This window comes from Thunnus thynnus, chromosome 9, assembly GCF_963924715.1.
Source record: "Thunnus thynnus chromosome 9, fThuThy2.1, whole genome shotgun sequence".
NCBI lineage: Eukaryota > Metazoa > Chordata > Actinopteri > Scombriformes > Scombridae > Thunnus > Thunnus thynnus.
The window spans coordinates 4,758,648-4,783,093 of NC_089525.1; the positions used below are offsets into that span (position 1 = coordinate 4,758,648).

The following is a 24,446-nucleotide window of genomic DNA, read 5'->3' on the forward strand; positions in this document are numbered from 1 at the left end:
CCCAGTGAACATAAACACACCAGCTAGAATGGCAGCCATTCGTCTCCAGCAGCTGTGACAGAGCTGGATCCTGTGAACACTGGGGGTAAGAGACTACAGTCATTCTAGCAGCTGTGAGTGGCACAGAAGTACTTACAGCTAAATAGTACAGACAGCATGCTAACATGCTCAAAATTACAGTGTTTATTTTCTGTTAAGCAGTTATATTTGCCATTTTCCCCAACGCATGCTAACATTTGCTTACCAGCTCTTAATACAAGGTACAGATGAGGCTACTGGGAATGTCAGTTTTGCAGGTATTTGGTCATAAACCAAAGTATATGTCAAATTAAAAGTTTGACCAGATGATGGGACTACATGAAAAGTGAGAGGACCACCATGACTATTACAATTCATCCTGAGGGGAACATGAATGTCTGAACCAAATTTCTTAACAATCCATTTCATAGATGTTGAGACATTTCACTCAAAACCCTAAATGTGAACCTTATGGTGGTCCCAGTTGAAAAGTCAGGGATTCACCAAAGTCTGTAGTATTCATCCTCTGGAGAACATAAATAGTTGTTGAGATGTTTTAGTTTGGACTAAAGTAGTGGACCAACTGGCCGGCAGACATGTCCATCCCAACAGCTGTTCCGCTAGTATGGCTAAAAATGTTTTCCTCAACTCACTTGGATATTCAGTGTTTTAGACATGAGTAAGGCCGTAGTCTGAAAGAAATGTCCAACACTCTAATGTCCATAATCCTTTTGTAACCATCCATCTGGACGTTAACCTCACTGCAGTCTCACAGGGGCTTGCAGTCACTGCTGTTCAGAAGGGTTGTGGGCTCACTGGAACCTGAAACAACACAGTTGAGACTCTGTTAGGATTGTAATTTAAATATCTATTATTGATTATGGTATGGTGGAATCAAGTTAGGTTTATTAGTACAATAATCAGGTTTTCCAAATAAACTGTGAAATCTATGTAAAATAAATGGGTAGATAGGTAAAATTAATTAAGATAAGACATAAGTTCCCTTAAAAAAAAAACATGGAACATGGAAAACATGAAAACAACAAATGAAAATGCAAACCATCCTACGAGAAGCAAAATTAGAAGAGTGATACATTCATCACAACCATGATATTAATATCAGTGTGCTACCTCAAGTCATGATGTGCTATTGCATTTATGTATTACTGTTGTCCCCCAGCACATGACTGAATATTCAGTACCTTGTGGTAGAAGAAATCATCAACCTAAAACTCCATTCAAAACTTTCATTAAGATGAGTTAATGAATGAACAATATTGTTGGCAATGAAATATATGAAAACATTTTAAAAGTCAGATATTGTTAAAGAGCACTGCATGCAAACATAATTTGACAGAGCAACATACAGTCTATATGGGAATGTTGTTTGACAATAATAATTGAATTGATGAAGGCTCAAATGAAGGCTGTTTCAGATAACAAAGACACTTCATTTATTGCTCCTTTTTTTTTTTTTTTAGCAAACCTTCATGTTACATTCTGGAGAACTGAGTGGCGGAAAATGCTCACCTAAAATGGTAAAGGCTCACTTAAGAGGCTTGCTGGCTGCCCTTAAATCAAATTCCTGCAGACAAATGGAAACTTTGCCAGGTTGTTGTATCTTTATCTGTCAAGAAAAGATAAATTATACATTAATGTCTTGTAAATTATGACAGCAATTAATATGAGGGCTGCAGCTAATGGTTATTTTCTTCATAGATTTATCTGTCAGTTATTTTTTGATTAATCACTTAATTGTTTAGCTTTTAAATGTCAGAATGTAGCAAAATAAATAAATAAATAAATGAAAGAATTAATTTAGAAATGCTCATTGCAAGTTTCCAGAGCCAGATATGACATCTTCAAATGTCCAAACCTCAAAAATATTCAATTTAAATAAAAATTAAATTTTCTGTTAAGCAAGTAATTAATCAATCATTTAATTATTTTAGTTCTGTTATATATAATAAGGCAATGACTGTTTTTTGACTATTGTATGTATAATCCTCAATAAGCTATAGGAGGAAGTCAACAAATATGTTATTTTTACTCAATAACCACTTTTTAACAGAGGAATTAAGCTTTTTCTAAACTCTTGACATGCAGTGTTAACTAAAAAATATTTAAAATACTAAAGACTGTTAATTTACAGTATCATGGCTTTACACAATGTGCAACATCATTTGTCAGGTACCATAAAATTTCATGTTTATCTATACTAAATGCACCATCACCAGTGTTAAATGCTTTGCTGTATTCCATGTCACTAAAAATACAGACACTATGCTTATGTGAGCACTCGTTTGTGAGCTGACCAGGAGGGTTTTCTACTCTGAAACATGGATGTATTATAAGAACTGGATATGGCACGGCCACTCAGTCTTGCAGCTGATTTTTTCCCAGTGACCACTTGCGGTATTGCAGCAAAAAATCCCCCTGTCGCCCAAAAAGCATTTTCCCCATAGACCACTAAAACTGTTGATATATATATATAAATATATTTATGGGCATATTTAGTGGGCCGCACAACATATATATACAACAGCTTATCCAGAAGATAGAAACATTGTTGGCAAATGGGCCAGGCGAGCAATTCTTATTGGACTGAATAGGCATCATTTTCATCTGGTATCCAGCTCTTAAAAACATCCATGCTCTGAAGAAGTTATCTGGCAGCAAATGAAATGACAGCATTTTTCATGATTCATGTTGATCCTTGTAGAGACTTGTAGAATCAATGCCGAGGCTGTGGAACATCATTCTTCCAAAAGATATTCCCTCATTTGGTGTTTTGCTGATGGTGGTGTAGAGTGCTGTCTAACACATCAGTCCAAAATCTCCCATAGATGTTCAGTTGGGTTGAGATCTGGTGACTGTGAAGGTCATAGCATATGATTCACATCATTTTTATACTCATCAAACCATCCAGTGACCCCTCGTGCTCTATGAATTGGGGCATTGTCATCCTGGAGGAAACCACTCCCGCCCGGATAGAAATGTTTCATCATAGGATAAAGGTGATCACTCAGAAAAACTTTGTATTGATTTGCAGTGACTCTTCCCTCTAAGGGGACAAGTGGACCCAAACCATGCCAGCAAAATGCCCCCCACAGCATAACAGAGCCACCAGATCCCCTCACTGTAGGGGTCAAGCATTCAGACCTGGACCAATTTTTTCCTTTAATATGTCACCAATCTGTATATTTGTGTTATGATGTTATACATTAAAAAAAAGCTTTAATGGTTACCTCAAGTCCCTTGGTGATGTTCTTTTATTCACACATTGTTGAAATGCCTAAATTAATAATTGATTAGGTGAAACTGTGTGATTGACTTTCTCATGTGGATTTTGTTGCAACATTAAATCACCCATAAGTGTGGTTGTTGTTTATTATTATTATTATGGATCATCATTGTCTATTTGAGGTATTTAGGCTACTTTGCTGATTTAAATAACATGGATTATCTCATTATGTTATGAATGTGGTTTTATAATAATATCACACCGCCCTTCTAATAATCATTTCAGTGTCATTTTAGACTGAACTATACTGACGGCCATGCAAAGTGATGAGTGTTCTTAAAGATACTTTATAAAACAACAGGACCAAAACACAGCTGATGACTAAAAAAGCTAATTTAATGACTTTTGACATTCTATGTGAAGACAGTGCCTTAATACAATGACAGAGTACGGTTCTAGTGTTAATGGATGTTGACTCTTGCACTATGTCTCCATAGCTGAACCTAATGTAGAGCACTGATTGCCACAACATGCTAGTTAGCTGCTAACTGTTGAAACACTAGCACAGCCTCAAGTCCGACACTGACTAACATTATCAGAAAGAGAAAAAGCTACAAACGTTACAGTGAAAATATTTATGTCACGTCACTGCTTCAGGCACCAGTGCCACTAAAATCACATAGGCTAAGTGAAAAGAGAGCTGATTAGGGATACTGATGACTGTCACTTGCTGTCACAGAGAGACATTTTCCCGGAGTTATAGTTCAAGAGGGGCGCTCGTTTTCTGTGTGCAGACCTTCTGGGCAGTCATTAGGGGCGCCTTAACATTACTTTAGGCCTTTGGGCCTTTGGGCTACCACCCCCCCCCCCCACTCACCCTCAAGACAAAGCTAGGTTACATCAGCCAAGTAGGCCTGTGTGGGTGCACAGTGGCAACATGAGAGGATCAGTCTTCTCAATTAAATCGGCAATATTCAGCACAATGGTCAATGGATAGCAACAAATAGTAAATCTTGTGCCCTCCTGATCAGTAAAGAGAATATAAAACTCACCAAAATAAGACAATCTGTCAACAATAAGTCAAGACAAAGCTAGGTTATCAGCCAAGTAGGCCTGTGTGCACAGCGGCAACATGAAAAGATCTTTTCAATTAAAAACCTGCAAACATCACAAGTAAAGAATCGGTTTAAAAAGAGGATATTGTCTTACCTTCAGAAGTGCTTTCTTCTGGTCTTCTTCATTGCAAACTCCTTGATTGTGTCTTTTAAAATCCACAGCCTGAACTAATTTTAACAAAGGAAAGTTTAGACAAAGATCACTCTCCGCTTGCGTTGGTGACTGGAATGGTAAGGAAAAGGCGTAGAGTTATAATACATCCATGATTAGGGACATGGGTGTTTAACACCGTCTACAATTTTCTTCCCCTCAAAAGTTCGAGCAGTTCAACTGCCGATATTTTACCTCATTGCACACAAACTCCTGATATTGATTGATTGATATTTTTGGTTTTTTTCCGTTAGTAGCCAACCACCTCAGATTATGATATGTTTTTTATTTTATTTTTTTTAATTTTTATTTATTTTATTTTATGCCATCATGTACCATCAAATAACTCTAATAAGAATAAAGAACCTTTTCAAACTACAAAGAATGAAGAACTATTTACTAAATTAAAAGGTTCTTTATTTGGTCATGGTTCTTTGTAGAACTACTAAGAACCATTTAAGAACCATTATGTTTCTGAGTGTAGAGCAGATCAAACAAGCTGCAGGCGGCGGGACGATGCAGGATAGAAGTGCTGAGTTGTTAGTTGATTTAGATGGAAATAGTTTGATAGGAAGTGATGCATGAGTTGATTTAGCACTTTAGTGAGGGAGAAGGAAGAAGAAATTGGAGTTTAATTTGTATACAAGAGATGCATTTTAATGCTATGTGTAGATGTGATCTGCCTAAACTCAATTCTGATGTGAAATGCTTGTTTATGCCTGAAAATGGTAATGCAGAAATATGTGTGCATAGATTAATAAACCGAGAGCATAGACTAATAAACATGCATCCCATTTAGCAATCTGCACACAGATTGATAAACTGTAAAGTGAGACAAAGTTGTTTGGAACAGCTCAGTTAGATTGTGTTTATGAGAACGACAAGACTTCTGATATGGACCTCTGACCTACAGAACAGTGGGGGTGGTTGGGGTTATATAGTGTTGTTTCAAATAGAACGCAGCCATTTTCTCCTGATTAGACATTCTTCGCTTCGAATTTTTCGCATCTTGTCTGACATTATTAACCCGATCTTCATCAAACTTGCTACAGGGCCTAATTGGATGAGCCTGAATAAAGGTCACAAGTTTGTTTTTGTGACATTCCATACCATTTTTCTTCAACTGATAACAGTATGTGTAACACAATTATCACAGCTCAAAGGGCCACTTATTATCTTTTCAGAGATTTCAACAGCAGACTGTGAGATGCAGTTGAAAGTTCCAAACACTGCATTACATTATTTATTTTCTTATTAACAGAATTGTAATTCATCGCTTTTACTATCAATGTCACATGTATTTTCCAGAAGCTGTGCTACAAAATTTCTACCAAAGCATGTGCTCAGTTTAGCAATCTGTACACAGTTTAGTAATCCACTTTTGCAGTTTATTAACCTGATTGTAAAGATCGCTAGATTGCCACACCAATATTGTTTTCTACAGTAAGCAACCCTGTCTCCTAAAAATTGCATTTCTAGAGTACTTAATGGTTTGCTGTTTGGATTTTGGATCATTTTCCCAGTCTGTACAAAATGCAGGATTTTGACACCAGAGGCCGGGGGTTTACATCTAGCATGTGTTTAGCTTTAGGCTACAAAAACTAGTTGATTTAAGTTAGGGAAAGATTGTGGTTATGAAGTAACAGTGTGTCTCGTGCTTCAAGCCAATGTTGACTTTTCCAATATTTAACCAAGACCTTGATCTTTCCCTAACATTAACCCAGTGCTGTGAGTGCCTCAACATAACCATAAAGAGGTTCTTTTTGATTTAGTTAATTTTGCTTTAGTTTGAATACTTTAGTTTAAATGAGAGACTTAGGAGAAATATAATGGCAATGAACATTTGCAGATACTGTATATTCAGGATGAACATTTTGTGAATTTGCAAATGTTCATTGAAAACATTTCTTTATTATGTTAATAAAAAATGCAATCAGGGTTGCATCACGGTTCTTCCAAAACATATTTGCTGGTAGCAATTTGTAAAATATAAATGTACGTTTTTTAGGGGACAGGGCTACCATTTGACACCTCAAAGCTATAAAGAATAAATGACAAACAGGAGAGAAGAGAGGAAGGAAGGTCATAAAGACAGATGCGAGGAAGAATCACTGTGAGGTGGGAAAAAGAGTTTGCAATAAACAAAAGCAACTAAACAAATGAACAAATCAGCTCACTGCTTCCCAAAAGGCTTGTGTGTTACCATGAAAAACTGTGATTGAGTGTTGAAAGAGAGGAAGTTTCTTCACATTGTGCTGAGCCATTCAGTGAAACAGCAAACAATCAACAGTGGATCCCATAAAAGTATTCAGTCATCCATTCACTCATTTATTATCTGTACAGCCTCCAACCATAAAATAACTATTGACTGGCTCATATCGTATTAGCTGATGCGACTCTATATGCTGGAGGTGAATGTAGAGGGGATTGGTTTAGCGTTTTATTGTGCTTTCATGTTATGGCTTTTTATGGCTTTACTGTGATAATATGGTTATTGTGAGTTTTAAAATGTGCTTTTACTGTAAACCTTGTCCCTTAACTACATTTAAGAACCTTACAGGACTGGTCTGAATGGGAAGAAAATTAATTAAAGCCCCTTCTTTGCTTTCCTTTACTTTCCTTTCTACTTTGCTCCTTGCCACTCCTTCTTTATTCCTTCCATCCTCCATTCTTCTTCTTTTCATCTCAAACTCATAATTAATCTTGTATTTGCAAATAGTCCATGCCAGTCACAGTAATAATTCTATTAAAGCTGTACTTTATGAAAAATGGCTTTAGTAGCGATATGAAAATCACAGTGACAAATGTTTTATTTTATTTCACTCTGTAGCCTCAGGATTGAGCTGCAGTTAAATCAGTCGGATTTAAAGTGCCACTGTTCATTAATTCTATGACGCCATGCTTCCTTTCTTCCCCTGTTCACCCAGCTCTTCTTTCATCATCTCTTCTTTTTCCTTAACTGCTTCATTAATTTCTTTCTCATGTCTGTAGTTTCTTTCATTTTGGCCTGACTGTGGTCCCTGAGTTCCTCCCTTTTCATTTTTGTTGTACAGCGTTTGGTTGTAATATGATTAGTATTTTTAGTTTTACCTCTCTTTTCTTCCTATCTGCCATCAGCACTACTTTTCCTTTTCTCTTTTTTTCACTGCTTCTCCATTAAATGTTTCAGCTAGACATGCCATGTATGGTTCAGAATAAGTCAGCTGCTCAAAAACACATCATTTGGTCTGCCACTACTGACTACAGATTTGATACCAGATACCTTTTCTCAAATTTAAAGTCTATATAAATCATTGCAGGAATTAATGGAATCATTTGTATGTAAGTTAATATGAGGCCAGGGTGGCACTAAAAACTGAACTAATGTAACTGTACCAGTGGATCAGATTGGTCATCTCCAACTTGAAGGTTCATTATTGATCTCGGAAATAGTACTTAAACACAAATTAAATTATTATCACCAGATCCACTTAACATAAATTTTCCAGAGCTTTCAGTCTTGTGGCCTTCATCAGTGGATGGAGGTCACAAGGTCTGGAAAATTTTCATTTAGAGGCAAATCTGCATCATGAATGCATGCTGCATTGCACTGAAATCTTCACAGACAACAATCACCTGATTCACCTACTGAAGAAGATGTCAACATTTGATGATTATTATGCAAGACCTGAAGTTATAAGTAGAGAGTTTTTATATGATTTCTAAACAGAGTTATTGACCATCTTCTTAAGGGCCATTGCAGAAACGTCATCAGTGAAAGAAGTGATTAGCACATTGAGTTTAGAAAATGTGCTATAAAAATAAATTTGACTTGACTACTGATTCCAGCACTATTATATCTTTGAAAACCAGATTATCAACTGGGCAAAATGGGCAAATCTGGAGAGGGTGAATCTAGAGGTCTTGTCTTATACAGGGGTCCAGTATCAGTGTTCTTCAGTTGATATTTACTTTCTTTAATCCTGCATCTGTGCACTCTGGTTAGATGGATTTAAGCAACTTTGGTCTGTGTTAATCCACAAAAACAAACAAAATAAAAAGTAAAAAGGTCAAATATGGACTATATTAGTATTAAATCAGACTTTGGATTTTGTGTAAACACAGTTTAAGTCAGTTGCCATTCCACAGCAGGGACTTAGTGTAGATCAGCATTGATTTTGGTGTGATTTAAAGTGAGGCAGCTCCATTAGGGTAAATGCATTCTGAATTACTGAACAGGCCTCAGGGTGGGTTTTCTTAATTTTTATTCCCTTCTCTCTCTCCATCTCTCTTTTTCATTTTGTCTCTACCTCGTTTATCCACCCCCCCATTTCCCTCCTAATCTCTCTCTCTCTCTCCCAAGTCCCATGCTATCATCTCCTGTTAACCATAAAATTGAGCAAAATCCTCTTCTGACCAGCAGTGATCAAATCATGAAACCTGGAGCAATGTGGCAGCGCAATACACACACTTAAACACACACACACAAACTACACACGCAGGAATAGGATTTCTCTTGGCAAAATCCAACTCCAATCGGCCTATTGAACTAAGTCTATTGATTCTCTTCTCTGTTTTCTCTCTTCCTCCTCCGTCCCTTCCTCCACCATCCTGCTCGATGTCCGTTTCCCCTCTCTCTCTACATCTTTACCAGTCTTTCCTCTCTCCCACCATCTCTCTCCCTCTATAATTGATTTCTCTCTCTCTACATCCTCCTGTCACAGGAAGCGTCTCCTGGTCGAGCTCCTTCGACCTCGACACAAACCTAAGATTGGAGATAGAGAGAAGTCTAATCCTGCCAGCAGCTTAGCACATCTGGCTGAAAAAACCTTGAGACCTTGACTGATTCTACTACTGTGCAGCTATATAAGGAATGGCTTACAACCAATAATGTAGATGGAATCACATTCAACTAGCTGAAGATCTCTTTACAGAGACACTCCATCCAGATAGAGGCACATGCTGCACATGCTTTGGAACCTCTTTACCACAGCAGCTAACATTTCCAGCCACTTGTCATGTGAATAGTTTAGCCAGTGGTTAAGGTTACGTACTGGATGTAAAACAGCTTTGGTTATCGAGAATGAAAGTTCATTCATTACCTCGGAAACAGTGGTTTAACAAAAAAAAACAAAAAAAAAAACTACAACTAAATGGTCAACGACGAGCTGGTGAACTGAGTAAATTTGGTTGCTGAGATGTGGAAACACTAGTAGCCAGTTGAAAAACCTTTCAAGTAAGCCAAACATATTTGACAAAGAGAGTGAAGATGAACAGTCACATTATTAACTGAATTGTCTGCTGTAAACCTACATCACTATTTACAGACTGACTTCACACTTCAACTTAAACCTTTTGAAGGGGTGTGTGAAGATCCAAACTTCACCACACCAGGCAATTTAAACCTAACCCTGCAGCTGAAGTCAGCTACAACTTGCTAGACAACCTCTTACACCCTATACCAAAGCACTCGGTATCAAAGTGGTAACACTCTATTGGATTGAGTCCAACCTTGAAACAGATATAACTAGGTTCAACATCTCTGATATCCGATACTGTAGACTGATAGGGGAAAGTACAAGAACCTTGATCAGAGTAAAGCTGCATATTAGAGCTAGAATGACTTGAAATCAAATGCGTGTGTCTCCTGCCGAAACCTTTTAATCTCCAAAAAGCCAGTGCAGTTATTGAATCATTGGCAGGCTGGTAGATTTTTATCTTTTTTTTAACAACTTAAATCACACAATAGATGATCTGGCCCATACAGTTCTTGGCTGTCAGATAAAGTCAAATTAGAAATTCTGTTTTTCCTCAGGCTCCTGTCAGAATACAATCGGTTTACACACCTAGGGCCACCAGAGAGCTGAGAATGCACCGCAACAGGATCTGCCTGACCGCTTCAAACGCCTGACATTCAACCCTTTATAAAGATGAGCGAAACCTTTCTTATCAGTCTGGAAATCAGCCGCTGTAGCCAGTGTCATGTACGCGACATCACTGCCTGAAGATACCAGGAACAAAGAAGAGCTGATAGATCCCACTGCCAAATACAACAGTGTAATACTGTGCTGACATCCTGTAGGTGAGTGTCTTACTCTGTACTGCAGTAGGGATCAGTGCCAACAGTACAACACACTACAACCAAACTTACTACCAATGCAGTAATTTTAAATACTGTATTGTTAAATATAGGACTGTAATTGATAATTATTTATTAATGTACCTTTTCAAGTAATTGATTATTACTTAACTATCAGTAAAGAGCTTTTCATTGGACAAGTTCCCAGTCAGTTTGTATCTTGTGCAACACATAAGGACAGCAGCACATGACACAACATACTTTCCTACCATCAGTTTCATCCCACTGATTAACAGTCAGTGTCAACAAAAAGCAGAGAAGAAGAAGATTGCTAGCTAGCAAATGAATGTAAGCAATGCTGGTTTCACAATACTCCGGAAATCATATTTACAAATGTTTTATGAGACAGGAAATGCATTCTAGGTCTCAAGGATACACACAATGCATTTTTCAGACAACAGTGAAAGTGAACATAAGTCTGTTAACAGATGTAATGGACATGTGGTGTCTAGCTGAAGCTAATTAGCTAAAAAGCTTGGTTAGGCTTTTAAATGTACACCACATGGTACCTATCACTTATTTGTCCAAAACGACGAGGACATTTTTGGCATTTTTGCTTGATAATAGACAATAAATATCAATAATCAAAATAGTTGATGTCAAAAGACTAATTGTCTTCAATCATTTCAGCACAGGTAAATAATATAAATAAATAAAAAATAATAAAATTCCATACTGTGCAATATTATTTAAGCATTTAGCTACTTTAAAAGGGATTACATCAAGAACTTTACAAGTGCAGGAGCATCTTTATAACCACTACTCCACTCTGCCACCAATAAAAATGTGCTACAGACACAATTTGGACAGAAGTTTCATAAAATATATACATTATTATGTTATTTTTGGCCACTTGGGGGAAGCAGAACAAACCTTAAAACAATCTCATATATTATCACCTAATAAAGTTGTTATGGCTAACATGTTAGCAAACAACAGTCTATTTTCAGATCTAGACACAAAGCTACATTAGCATTCATTTGGACTCTTGTTTGTGTCCGTCTGATGAATGTCTGATATTCAGTCCCTATATCTTTTAGCTCTGATTGGGTCTACACCAACTCTGGAAAAAAAATATCTGATTTTTAGTCAATGAATGCTTCACCAGCTAGTTGCTATGTCTACTGTTTAGTGCTACAGAGGGTTTATCGAAGCTTTCAAGCTGCTTGCTGCTGAAAAAGAGGTTGCTGAGAGCTTGTTTGTGGGTCAGAAAACCAAAACAATAGCTAAAAGAGGCTAAACATCTGCGTTGAGCAGAAGGGAACTACAGAGTTGGAAGATAATTCTCTGTGGGTTCATCAGTATGAGCAACACCTACACATACAGAAGTCATTTGATCCATTAATATATAAAAGAAACTGATTAGTGCAGCTATAATCTGTCATGGTGACATTTAAAAAATCCGCTGGTTTAAGATCATCATTAACCATTGACAAACATGATACAGGATAACATTTAACATGGATGCCACTGCCTGTACAAAGGAAACTGTAAATCAATACTCTAATCAAGAATGATCATAGTATCATTCATATTTAAGCAGGCTCACTAATTACATGCAAAGGAGTAAATTATATTTTAATTATATGTAAGCACCTCACTGGAGTATGCCTTGCATCCAGATCAGCCATGTCTCTCTCTGCTTGGTTGACTGTGATGACTCTGCGGTCTACAGCGTAGCAGTGGGAACGCTTCACACACACTGAATTCCCCACTCTAAATAAAAGAAGCACACTTGCGTTTTGCTAATATCTCACATATCATTGAGTGTGTGTAGAAGATACTTTCAAACAGCAAATCTTCCACAGACATGCCGCATTGCTTGCTGGGAGTAGTTCTGTCTATATAAATAGCTGATCATATCACACAACTGTGACGCATGCATTTCATACACACACCAGACGGCAGAGTTTTAAAAGGGTCACCCAGGTCCTTCCTCTGAATAGACACCTGTTTTAAGGCTGATCAGGTTAATCTAGTTCCACTCAAGTGTTAATAGAGGGTCGTGTCATTTTTAATCAATTGCAGCTATTCACAGATCACAGGTTACATGTTAACATGCTCACTGACATGGAAACAGTGAAGGCATGGCCAGATAAATATATTAGGCAGCCCCGGGGCAAACATTTGTTATTGGGCCCCTGTTGTATCATGTTTTCTTCAAATTCTAATCAATGCACACAGAGCCCAATCAGAACTCCTATGCTGAGATAGCCCCGGGTTTTCTTTTTTGTCTGTTTGGTTATTTGATTAAACAAATACCCATTAAGGAATACAGTTCTACACGGGCCAAAAGCTGGGACCCTGACCCTGTCTGTACCCAATGTTTTTAAAACCTGACCCTACTGAACCTGACTGTCACTGCTAAATTTGAAACCAAAACCTGACCTGAGCCACAGAGCTACACTTCTGCTTTATTACATTCATTACTGACTGTTTTTTCACTGGGTATTATGTTTCTGCTGGGATCACATGATAAGCATGGATGCTGATGACTGACTTAGTCAGAAAGAGAAAGAAAGAAACTCCTTTATGAATTATGTAATTATGAATTCCTGATCCAATACTGAAGCTTTACACAGCAAAACAAAAAGAACCCTTCTCAAAATGCGCTACATTGTTGGGACCTGTCAGGTTGAGTACCATAATTCTATTTCAGGACGTGTACCATGTCAGCACAAGATAAACTACAATAAGTATGGTCTTAAATCTCCACAAAACAAGGCTACAAGATTAGGTAACACTGGAGGACCCACTTTAGTTGGTATTGTAATTCAGAGGTGCAAAATCTCTGAAATCAATCCAATTATCAAAAACCAACTGGCACTCTGTGAACCTAGTGCTTCAGGGGACCCTCGGGGTCTGTGGCTCTGGGGCAGTTGGACGCTCTGTATAGTTGGTCTAGCATTGTCTAAAAGTTATAAAAACCATAAAAAAAAAATTAAAAAAACTACACAAAGTCCCTGTTAAAAAGCAGAAAAGACAGTTACCGATACATAATAATAAATTGCATGAAACAAAAAGATCCTACAGACAAGGCTGGAATAACAACTGGACCACGAAGGCCACAGGTTGTCCGTGTGGGAATTAGTAATTTGATTAATTGCAAATTTATTTGGCAAAATGCACAACTGAAGCAAAACAAAAGCTGAGGGTGGGGTTCAACAGGAGGCACATTTGCCCGGGTTAATTTAGTCCTGTCTACACACTCTTGAGATAAAAACAGCATTGAATTAACATCAAGCAGAAGTATTCAACACAAGACAAATAGGACCGAATGCAACAAAAGGGCTCAGAAAAGAAGACTCTCACAAACCACAGAGACAGAGCTACTGCAAGTCTGTGAGAGACTGCAGTAAAATGACACATGAAGCAGTAATCTTCCTGCCATCTGTCATCTGTCTTTTTGCACAGACATAAATGAGCCAAACTGGATGCTCCGAATGTTAAGAAATGATAGCACATTTCTCTTTTTTACACATTTTAAGGTCATGACAAAACTGGAGAGCTAAGATAAATCATCTGCCCACCTTCCACTTCTGCTCAATATGAAGTTCAGAGCTAAATGAAACAACTGCTCTCATATATAAACACTGTGTTCAGCTGCTCGAATTAAACAAAAACCTCCGAATAAGAAATGACAGCTCAGGATGACGTGAACATAATTGAAAGTGAGTTAAGGGGAACAGCTAAATTGACTGATGGAATAAGGGTAAACACATCACACACACACACACACACAAACACACGCACCCTTGAGAGGAGGAAAATGGATTACAGCAATCTGCAGCAAAATGATTAAAATCGTATGTGTGAAAAGGCAGCGCCACACACATCATAATGCACACAATCGTGCACAAGTCAGAAAATGCCAACACACACAAACACACATAAAGAAAAGGCCTCGGAAACACCTATTATAAATCAACTCAAAGCAGCCCTTATGCTTCAAAGTCATCTCTGAATCGCTTATCCACATATTGAGCCACACTATAGGAATACCAATTTATAGTCCTCTATCATATAACTCGGAGAGAGAAGAGAAAGAGGGAGAGAGAGGAAGTGAGGGAAAGGGGTGAGAGAGGTAGACAGAGAATGGAAAAGGGAGAGAGGGAGAGAATTATCCACAAAATACCGATATTTCAATCTTTTTGTAGAGGAGAGTGAAGAGGACAGTTCTGCAAAGATATTGGCATGCAGACATACAGTATATGAATATATGAATGCACTTTCACTCACTCACTCATTCACTCATTCACTCACACAGACTCTCACACACACTCACACACACAAGAGTCCCAGGGCTGCAAGATAAGAGGGTAGAGTGTTCTGGGTAGAAAGCTTCCTCATTGGTGTGCAAGGCTGCACATGTTCCAACCCTCCCTTATATCCCCTGTGTGTGTGTGTGTGTGTGTGTGTGTTTGCGCGTGTGTGTGTGTTTGCGCGTGTGTGTGTGTGAGAGCACTCTCTCTTTCCTTCGCTGCCACTAAAAAGACACAGAGGACCTATTGTGCCCAAGGAAGGAAAATCACTCCATTTTCAGAAAAGGAGAGGAATGAACAGCTCTCTCTCTCCTTCCGTTCATCTCTCCCGACCTCTCTCATTCTCTCTCTCTCTCACACTCTCTTTCTTCTCCCCTCCCATTCACCCAGCAGCTGAAATGGCGAAGCTTGTTAAAAAGGAAGCCCACATGACAGCATTCACAGCTTTGCTTACCGCAGCATCTCCCCTGCTCACCGTGTGCCTTTGCACCAGAAACCACAGATGAAAGCAACTCGATACGATGTCTTTAAAAAAAAAGTTACGACACTAAGAGGCCACAAGTAAATGCATAAAGGTAAAAAAAAGAAGAAAATAAACTATCAAGGTTTGGAGTAAATGAGGTGTTTCATGCAGCAGCAACAACAACAAAAGAACATTAAAGGAGAATGCTTTTTCAGGTGTGCAGAGCTGCAGCATGTTCTCTCTGGAACACAATTTTGTTGCAAACGATATTATCCAAAACTCTGCTTACTGAGTGAAACTGACGTGCCTACCCTGTAATATTGAAACAATCTATCATGGAAGAATTGTGGACCGTTGGGGAATCGCTGATGTAAGTGGTCCAATTCTTACTAGATGGATGGATATGTGTGTACCTCTGTGGAGTCTGAGACAGCAGATGTGAGGAAGGGGAAAGGCGTGCATTATCGAAACTTAGGTCTTATTTTTTGTAGTTTTGGTCAGCATTTCTAACAGGATCAATAATGCTATATTCACTAAATTGATTGTTGAGATTTGGAAAAATGCTGACATCAGAAAAAAAGAAGTTAGATGATCAGACAGGCTCTAAACAAACCCCCCCGGTTAGCCAAACTTATTTCGAAAAGAGTCAGGGATGAATTGCATTAACAAATCTGTCCATTGTGAACATTCATCACAGTTTACAGACCAACTACAAACTATTAACTGATAAATATTGCTAATTGTATCCCATTTCCTTACTTCATACTAATTCCAAGCAAGTGCAAACGCTAAATAAACGCTTGATTTCTGAGTGTGCAGTTAATGGACACAGTTTTCCCATGATGTACAAAGGATGTACAACGGACATGGAGGAGTGAAATTAAAACAAATTTTATATGGTGGTAAAACACCCTACATGTTCACCCCAGGAAACCAAAAAAGTTCTGTTCAATTTTTGGAGGAAAACATGTTTTCCATCTGTTTCATTAGCAGTGACATTCCAAAGTTGCTGTTAGATTAACATGCACTGGTGCACACATTTTCTGTTGGTATGATATGGTTACATATGTTGATTCTTTTAATATATTAAAACAGTACACTGAGACAATTAGCACTTAGTACATACTGTAAGCAAATTAGTATGTAGTAAGGCATTTCAACATGCTAACAGTCTTCCTGTCCAATGAGACCTTATTACCATCATTTGCAGTGCGCTGACTTTCAGTTTAGCCTCAACATAAAGTAGCCTATAAAATCTGGCTAAATTGTTGTCTTCTTTAAAACTTGTCTGGTCATCTGACTGTTTGTGTTTCTGTCCCATCACACCTCATTTTAGTGATTTTCACAGATCTTAGCAATTCATTAGGTGAGTACAGTGTTATCATAACTGATATAGATGGCAACTGGAACTAGCCTTTAAAAAAACTTCATGCCACAGTGCAGCTTCACTAAAATTCCTAACATATGGGCTGACTTGATTTACTTTGTTGGTTTACCCACAAACCCAAACATGACTTGCATACTTTGACAAAAAAAAAAAAAAATCTTCACTCAAGGTGCATTTATTGTTTTTTTCTGGAGTTTTAATTCTGACTCCACTGTTTTTCAGAGGACGCTGTGGTTGGAAACTCCTGACAAAGCAAGTCAGTGAACCTTTAGTTAAATATATTTTTGTCAAACTACTGTTTCCAAAGTTTCACATTCCTTCAATGCAACCAAACAACAACCATGTAGTGAACAAAAACACACACAAAAAAGACTGAAACCAGCAAATACAACCAGCGAATATGCAACATTCAGGGACTCTCCCAGTGCCCTCAAGATTAGACAGACCTATTTTATGAGAAAATATTTCCAGCTAAATAAAAAATCAGATTTCTCATCAAGACCTCTAGAAAGCACAACTGTAACTGCTACCTCAATCTCAAAGAAGTGAAACCACTCATCTCCTTCACACGGGGCTCTCAGCAGGTCCCAGCCGTCAGGCTGGAACGCAGCCCTGTTTGCCAGCAACATTTCAGCACCTTGGACAGCTACACAATAGCCAGCAGAGATCCAGCGGGGGGAAAAACATGAGGACAAAAGACAGAGGAGGAGGTGGAGGAGGCGGTGGGCCTGGGACATACAAAAGGGAGAAGGGGGGGAAGAGAAGAATTTGGCCGCTGGGAGGCCATTCACAGAGGATACAAAGAGCCAATGTCAACTCGAGTTGAAGGACAGAAAACAGAATTAGCATTAGAGCGGGTAGCACAGTTCGTCCATGTCACACGGCTAGGCAAGAAGAGAAGGACAGGCCTATAAACGCACAGAGGATGGTAATACGCACACAAATTCACAAACTGTGTTTTTTTCTAACGGCAAGATGTGGAGAAATGCTGTATTTCATGGGAAATTGTTTCTATCAGAGGTAGTACTCTTCACGCTGCAGACTACTCTCCATTTTCAGCACAGGCACATTTTACTGCTTATCCACAAGAGGCAATTCACTACTGTTAATTGCTATACTAATGACAATTTTTCTCTTCTGTAAGATTGCAATGTGCAAGAAGCAGCATGTTACACATTCCTCAATCTACATACCTTTCTTGAGGCCAAATAGCCTCATTTAGACAATAAAATAATTTTCCATGTTATTTTGACACATCTTTGTCTCTGCTGAAATCAATATTGACCCTCTACATTAAATGTCAGTGTTGTCTGTGTACCATCAGGATGGATGGTGTGGAGATATTCAGAGGAAGCTATACGAATTTGAAGAAAATCTGGAAATGCTGTGTCAGGTTGAAGAATGAAGGAAGCAGCAGCTATCATTCAACTCAGAAGGAGCCAAAAAAAAAAAAAGAAACACCTCGTCAATCATTAGAGGGCCCATCACATTTCATTGGAGAGAGAGAGAGAGAGAGAGAGAGAGAGAGAGCAGGAGCTGCAGGCAAGCTCTATTTTATATTTCTCTGCCTCCCACCACACACACACACACACACACATACACATACACACACATACACACACACTCGCATTAGAGCAGTCAACAGCAGCACACCGCAGCATCCAAAAATAATCATGCACATTCTAAACAAAATTTACCTCAAGCTCAGGATCTTGACAAAGTGCTTCAGTGAAAATTTAATGGCGCAATTTCGCCGTGCTGTATTGCTCCCCTATAGCATACAATGTTCTCTATAAGTTGTACATCTCCAAAGACACTTCATATTCAAAGCAAAATAACATGATTCTCCCTGTCAAGAACTCATATATCATTTCATTTATCACACCCAGTCTCAAGTTCATTTTTTTCCATTTTCTTTTTTTGTTTTTTTTTTTAACGGACAAATAAGTCTTCTATTTTACATAAAGATTTGATTCTTTAAAATACAGCACTTTCAAAAAAAAAAAAAAAAGAGAGGAACATTTCCATTTTGCAGAGAGCATCGTTGATAAAATAATTGAGTGCAAAGGCACTTTCCGGAGTAAGTATAGTAAGATTTCGCCGCATGTTGGATTTTGAAAGGTTTTCTTTTATGGTTTTACACTCACCATTTATCTGTGTAGGCTAAGTATGTACAGGAATGTCATTCTGTAGCGTTTCCTCTTCTACAAAGAATCATTATTTCATAATTTTTCTGTTTCTCACAGGGAAAATAAAATACAGTTTTATGAAAAGCACAAAGCCGTATTTGTACACAGTCCTGTCCATTATATACCTGCCGTCATCAAAGTCTTTTAGAATTTCATTTTTCAAAAAAGAAGAAATAATTTATACCTTCCAGGAGAAAAAATAGAACTGCATAATAATATAACTCTTATACTCCTTTTATACATCTTGGAAAGAAAAAAAAAAGAGAAGAAAAAGGAGAGAGAAAAAAGATCATCAAAGGCTTCGGTTCGCTTCCAGTGTAGGATTGAACACAGATAGATAAGATAGATATATAGAGAGGGCTATTATTACAGTAACTGCGTCATTATTATGAATGCTGCAAAGAACCTGGTAGGGCATTGTCGTTATCTTACAGTTGGCTCATCGCAGTCTGTTTCTCCAGAACCTCCAGGTAATCTGGTTCTGTTTTTAGCTTCCCAGGGAGCAGAAGTGGGTGCTCATTGTTTTTGGAAAGGTGTTCCGCCCCGTAGTATTTCCTGGGGGTCCCGTACAGCACAGTTTTGTTCAACCTGTCCTGGTTGGTGATATGCCGCCGTGCTGTTGCAGCCTCGTAGGGGGGCACGATGCAAGGTCTCTTAGGTAAAGTGCAAAAGTTGTAACTGAAAGGAGGGGCACCTGCAGCCGTGGGAAGCTCTTTGTTGGGCCTTTCCCCTAAGTTTTGATACAACATCTCGGGAGGCTCTGGGGTCAAACCGCACGACGTTGGTGATTTATCCATAAAATCCACTGTGCTGATAGTGTAGGTCCCTGGGCTGCGGGTGAGGACGTCATCCTTCTTTGCATCCAGGGGCCCAAAACTGAGCTCCTTCAGGTTGCGGTAATACGCCACCTGTTCACCATCTTTCTGCATGTAAATGGGGTTTTGGCACATGGAGCCCACAGGTGGGGGGATGTAGTTATACACGTGGCTTTCAGAGGTTTTATCTTGGGTCGGCTCAGGGTTGTAGGAGGCGTATTGCACCTGGAAAGAATTGAGATCTAAGTTGTTGGCGCCCGTAGGGACGTGTTCAACCCCTTTACGCCGTTTTAGAACAAAAACAAAGAGGCCTGCACCAAAGCAAACGGAAAGGATAAAAACAACAAGAAGCCCGAGAATCAGGACTGAGAGCGGGACTTCAGGGTGTAACTCTGGAGTGTGGATTCGGGATTCAGTGGGGCTGACTGAGCTAAAAGAAGAAGAGGAAGAAGGGACAGTGGGTTCAGTGCCAGGGCTTATTAGTGTTGGGGCTTTTGTAGGGGGGGCATGTTGAGGTGGGGGCACCTCACTCGGCTCAGGGCAGATGGCCTCGTTGCGTAGTGAGCGCAACAGGCGACCTGCATGCTTAGAGGGTGAGTCACAAGTGATTTCATTAACTACCACACTGGTACTGGACAGCTCCATCCAGTTTTTGAGTGCCACAATGTCACAGGTGCAGTCCCAGGGGTTCTCCTGTAGGTCAATCTGGATAAACGCCGACAGCTGGTCTAGCACACCTCGAACAGGAAGGTAGGAGAAATGATTATTCCGTAAGTTGAGTCTTGTTAGCATGGTGCCCCCGAAAACATTGTCAGGCAGCGATCTTAACAGGTTGTTGTTGAGAAAAAGCAGCTGCAGGTTATGCAAAGAGTTAAATGTCTGTGGTAAAATGTCTTTGATGATGTTGTATTCCAAATACAGATACTGCAGCGACTGCAGGCCGGCAAAGAGTGATTGTGAAAGTGATTCAATGTAATTCCCATTCAGATAGAGCCGTCTGAGGTTTGTTAGATTCTCAAATGCACCTTCCTGAATCACTGCTATCCTGTTATTTCCTAAATGGAGCAGCTCCAGAGAGCTGTACTCAGTCAGATCAGTTCTGTAAATCACTTGTAAGTAGTTACCGGTCAGGTGGAGTTTCTTTGGGTAAGAGGGCTTGGGATTCAGCTCACTGATGTTATGCAACTTCCGCTCTTGGCAATTGATGTTCAGTCCGCTGTCGGGGTTTTGTGACGTGCACACGCACACACTGGGACACAACATGGGCACAGGAGAGCGCGTCTGGTAAACCATTATGGGCCCGAAGACATGTTTGTCCTTTGTGATGCGGGGGGTGGGCCTGTAGCGCATTTTGGGTGGGCGGGAAGCTTTAGGGGCACGGGTGGGGGTGATCATGCCGGGGTGGTAGGTCGGGGGCAGGGCCCCTTGAAAGTGAGAGTCAGAGGGGGGATGAACACGCTCACCAGCATTCCTGCGCGGGCACAGATCCTGCTTTATGAGCTGAGTGATGTCTTTACCGTGCAGCCTGAACGGCGTCTCACACACAATGTCCCCCACAAACACAGAAATAGTGTCCAACCAGGATTTGAGGGGAATCAGATCACAGGTGCAATTCCAGGGGTTCTCCTCCAGCTGGATCTCCATGATGCCGCCTATGTGCTCCAGAACCCCTGCAAACGGCAGCATCTTGAGCCGGTTGCCACGTAAATCCAAGTGTGTGAGGAGCACAAAGCGGAAAATATTGGGAGGCAAAGATAACAGCAGGTTATCATTGAGGATCAACACTTTGAGTTTATTCAGCTTACTGAAAGCGCCAGGTTCTATGGCGCTAATATAATTATAATCTGCCTGTAAATATTCCAAACTCTCCAGTCCTGCAAAGGTGTCCTCTTTAATCACCTCCAGGTTGTTGTTATTCAAGTGGAGCCGCTTCAAGAAGCGGAGCCCGTTAAAAGCGCCGGTTCGGATCTCCTGCAAGCCGTTATTCCCCAGATGCAGTGAGGTGACATTGCCATAATTGACAAACTCATTGGCGCTGATACGTGACAGGAAGTTTCCATTTAGAAAAAGCTGGGAGATCTTATTTGGGGGCGCCTGGAACTGACTGACGGTGGTAAATCCTTTATTCTCACAGTTGATGTTCAGTATGTTCTCCCGTTCCTCACAGGCGCAGCGGGTCTTGCAGATATCTTTGGAGGCTGAAGTTTTGCGGCTCTCCGTTTCGGACGGTGACAGGCTGGTGACCGTGAGGACGCTCAGAAAGAGGACGCCGCTCAGCATTTTTACAGCCAAAAATGGTCGCTGAAATATAGATCCAGCATTTAACTTTGCAGCATGAGCCTCGAATGGGGAAAAAAAGAAAAAAGGGGAGTGAGTTCTCACAGAAGGGAGAGAAAAAAAAGGAGGTAGAGGCGCTCACACACACAAACACATACTCACACACACATATACACAAGCGCGCAAAAAACAGGCGCAACACCGTTACTTGGTGTTAAAATGGGAACGTGACGCACGGGAGGCGCGCAAATCTCTCCATTGACCTTCACTTTAAATCCAAAAAATTCCAAAATCACTCCACCAAAAGAGAGAAAAAAAATCAATTCTCGAAAAGAAAAAAAGCGAAACCACCGCAAATCAACGGGATCCTGCGTGGTGAATGGACTTGGCACATTGTCAGAGGCAGAGAAGAATCATAGGGAGTAAAAGCCGCTTACTGCAACCTCTTTTTCCTTCTGGAGAGCGCCGATTTATTCAGTGGCTTCACGCAGATCACCAGCAGCTGCAGCCAAATATTCAGAGAGAGACACCGGCTGCGAAACGCTCTCTCTCTTCCCCTTCACACAGAAAAAGCGCTTCATTTTAGTCCAACCCCCCAAAAATCACTTTTTTAAAGATCCAGAAATAATGCGCAAAGACGCACCATGACGCACGGCTGGCTTTCCTTCTCGCCTCCTCCAGAAGAAAGAAAGGAGAGGGGTGAGAGTGGAGTCGAGAGGAGAAAAGAAGAGAGAAAGGAGCGCACGAGAGAGAGAGGGAGCGAAGGGAGATATATATTCCCGGAGCTGAGGCATAACTACAGCCTGTGCCGTCGGTCCTCCTCCTCCGCTCCGCACACTGAGAGCAGCACTGAGCGTCTGCTGCTGCTGCCTGACTGCCTTTGTGTGTGTGTGAGCGTATGTGTGTGTGTGTGTGTGTGTGTGTGTGTGTGTGTATGTGTGTGTGAGAGAGTGAGAGAGAGAGAGAGAGAGAGAGAGGAACCCAGGGGCCGTTACGTCACCGACACACTCAACACTCACTCACACATACACACACACACACACACACACACACACACACACACACACACACACACACACACACATAGACTCTTGAAAGTAAGAGACCTCTATCCTGCAAAATATTTAGTTTTAACAATTCCTCAAATAGAATTAAATTCAGTCTTAAACCAAATGATAAATTCGCCCTCAAAATAATCTGATTTTCACTTGTTTTCACTGAAAACCTGATGAGAATTTCTTAAATCGAATATATTTGTCCTGTTGTTGTTATTGTTTTCACATCATTATTCTGTCTGTCTGTCTGTCTGGTTTCACAATTGTAATTTTTCTAGAAAAAAATCTACTTTAAAACTCAAAGCAGTTACATTATGTCACTCAGACGGAGTTTCCCCGTGTAGAAACATGTGCAGTATCACTATTTAAGGTACAGCTGAGAATATTAGTTTCCGTATACAATAACATACACGTTACTTTAAACCTTATTGCCTATCAGGGAATTAAATTGCATAAAAGCCTCTTCAGCATCTCCTGCAACACCAAATAATGAAGCTATTAATCTATCTATCTATCTATATATATATATATATATATATATATGTATATACTTGCAAAGCAGGGATGTGACATTATCATGCACATATCATGCTGCAGAAACAGGGCTACATTCATCGTAGTGCTGCCACCCTGGTAGTCAGTTTGTGGATGTTTTTCCTTTTTTTTTTTTTTTTTTTTTTTTTTTTTACCTTTTTACCCATGAAGCCACTAGGAGGCAGGAAAGGATTCTTTTCAGGCTTTCAGCGTCTCTCTCGTTATTTCTATTTTCTTATCTTCTGTCATTCTCACAGTCACAGACATTAGTCAGTTTTTAAACATGTCTTTATTATCAGGAAGGATTATATTTATGGACTTAATGAACAATCCCATTAACCAACAGTGCAGTTTTCTCATATTCCTGAGCAAAATGAGACAGCGGTTGATTGATTATAAAAGTATATTATACAATAAACAGTAATATAATGAAGTAAAATGCACTATAATTAAATAAGATTAGATAAAGAAACACATGAATAAATAGATACAAAATATATATTTAAATATAGACTAGAATAATGTATGTTTGCATGTATTACTGTATATAAATGCAGTATATGCACATATGTAATATAAATACATTAAGTAATGCAATGAACATTTATTTTTTCTTTAAAAGTTGAGATGAATATATGACATACATGCATGTATCACTTATAATAGAAAGGAAAAAAAAACAACAGATATGCAAATGAAATGGTGCATTCTATTTTTTTATTTTTTTACTTTGTCCAACACTTGGGTAATTAAGCTGTATCTGTGGACCACAGTCATGACTTAATAGTGATATTAAGTATATTTTTGGTATGTTAAAT

At 39.4% G+C, this 24,446-nt stretch overlaps 1 protein-coding gene and 1 long non-coding RNA gene across 2 annotated transcripts; both read right to left on the reverse strand.

Moving 5' to 3' along the window:
- Positions 1 to 201: 201 nt before the first annotated feature.
- Positions 202 to 6,414, reverse strand: LOC137188968 (uncharacterized). Its single transcript, XR_010929567.1, has 2 exons — positions 1,549 to 6,414; positions 202 to 840 (listed from the first exon to the last, which is right to left on the reverse strand). It is a non-coding gene; the product is annotated as an uncharacterized lncRNA (long non-coding RNA).
- An 11,518-nt stretch (positions 6,415 to 17,932) lies between these two features.
- slitrk2 (SLIT and NTRK-like family, member 2) lies at positions 17,933 to 23,018 on the reverse strand. Its single transcript, XM_067598570.1, has one exon. The coding sequence runs from the start codon at positions 22,040 to 22,042 to the stop codon at positions 19,376 to 19,378; it is 2,667 nt and encodes an 888-aa protein (XP_067454671.1). The 5' UTR covers positions 22,043 to 23,018; the 3' UTR covers positions 17,933 to 19,375.
- Positions 23,019 to 24,446: the final 1,428 nt, after the last annotated feature.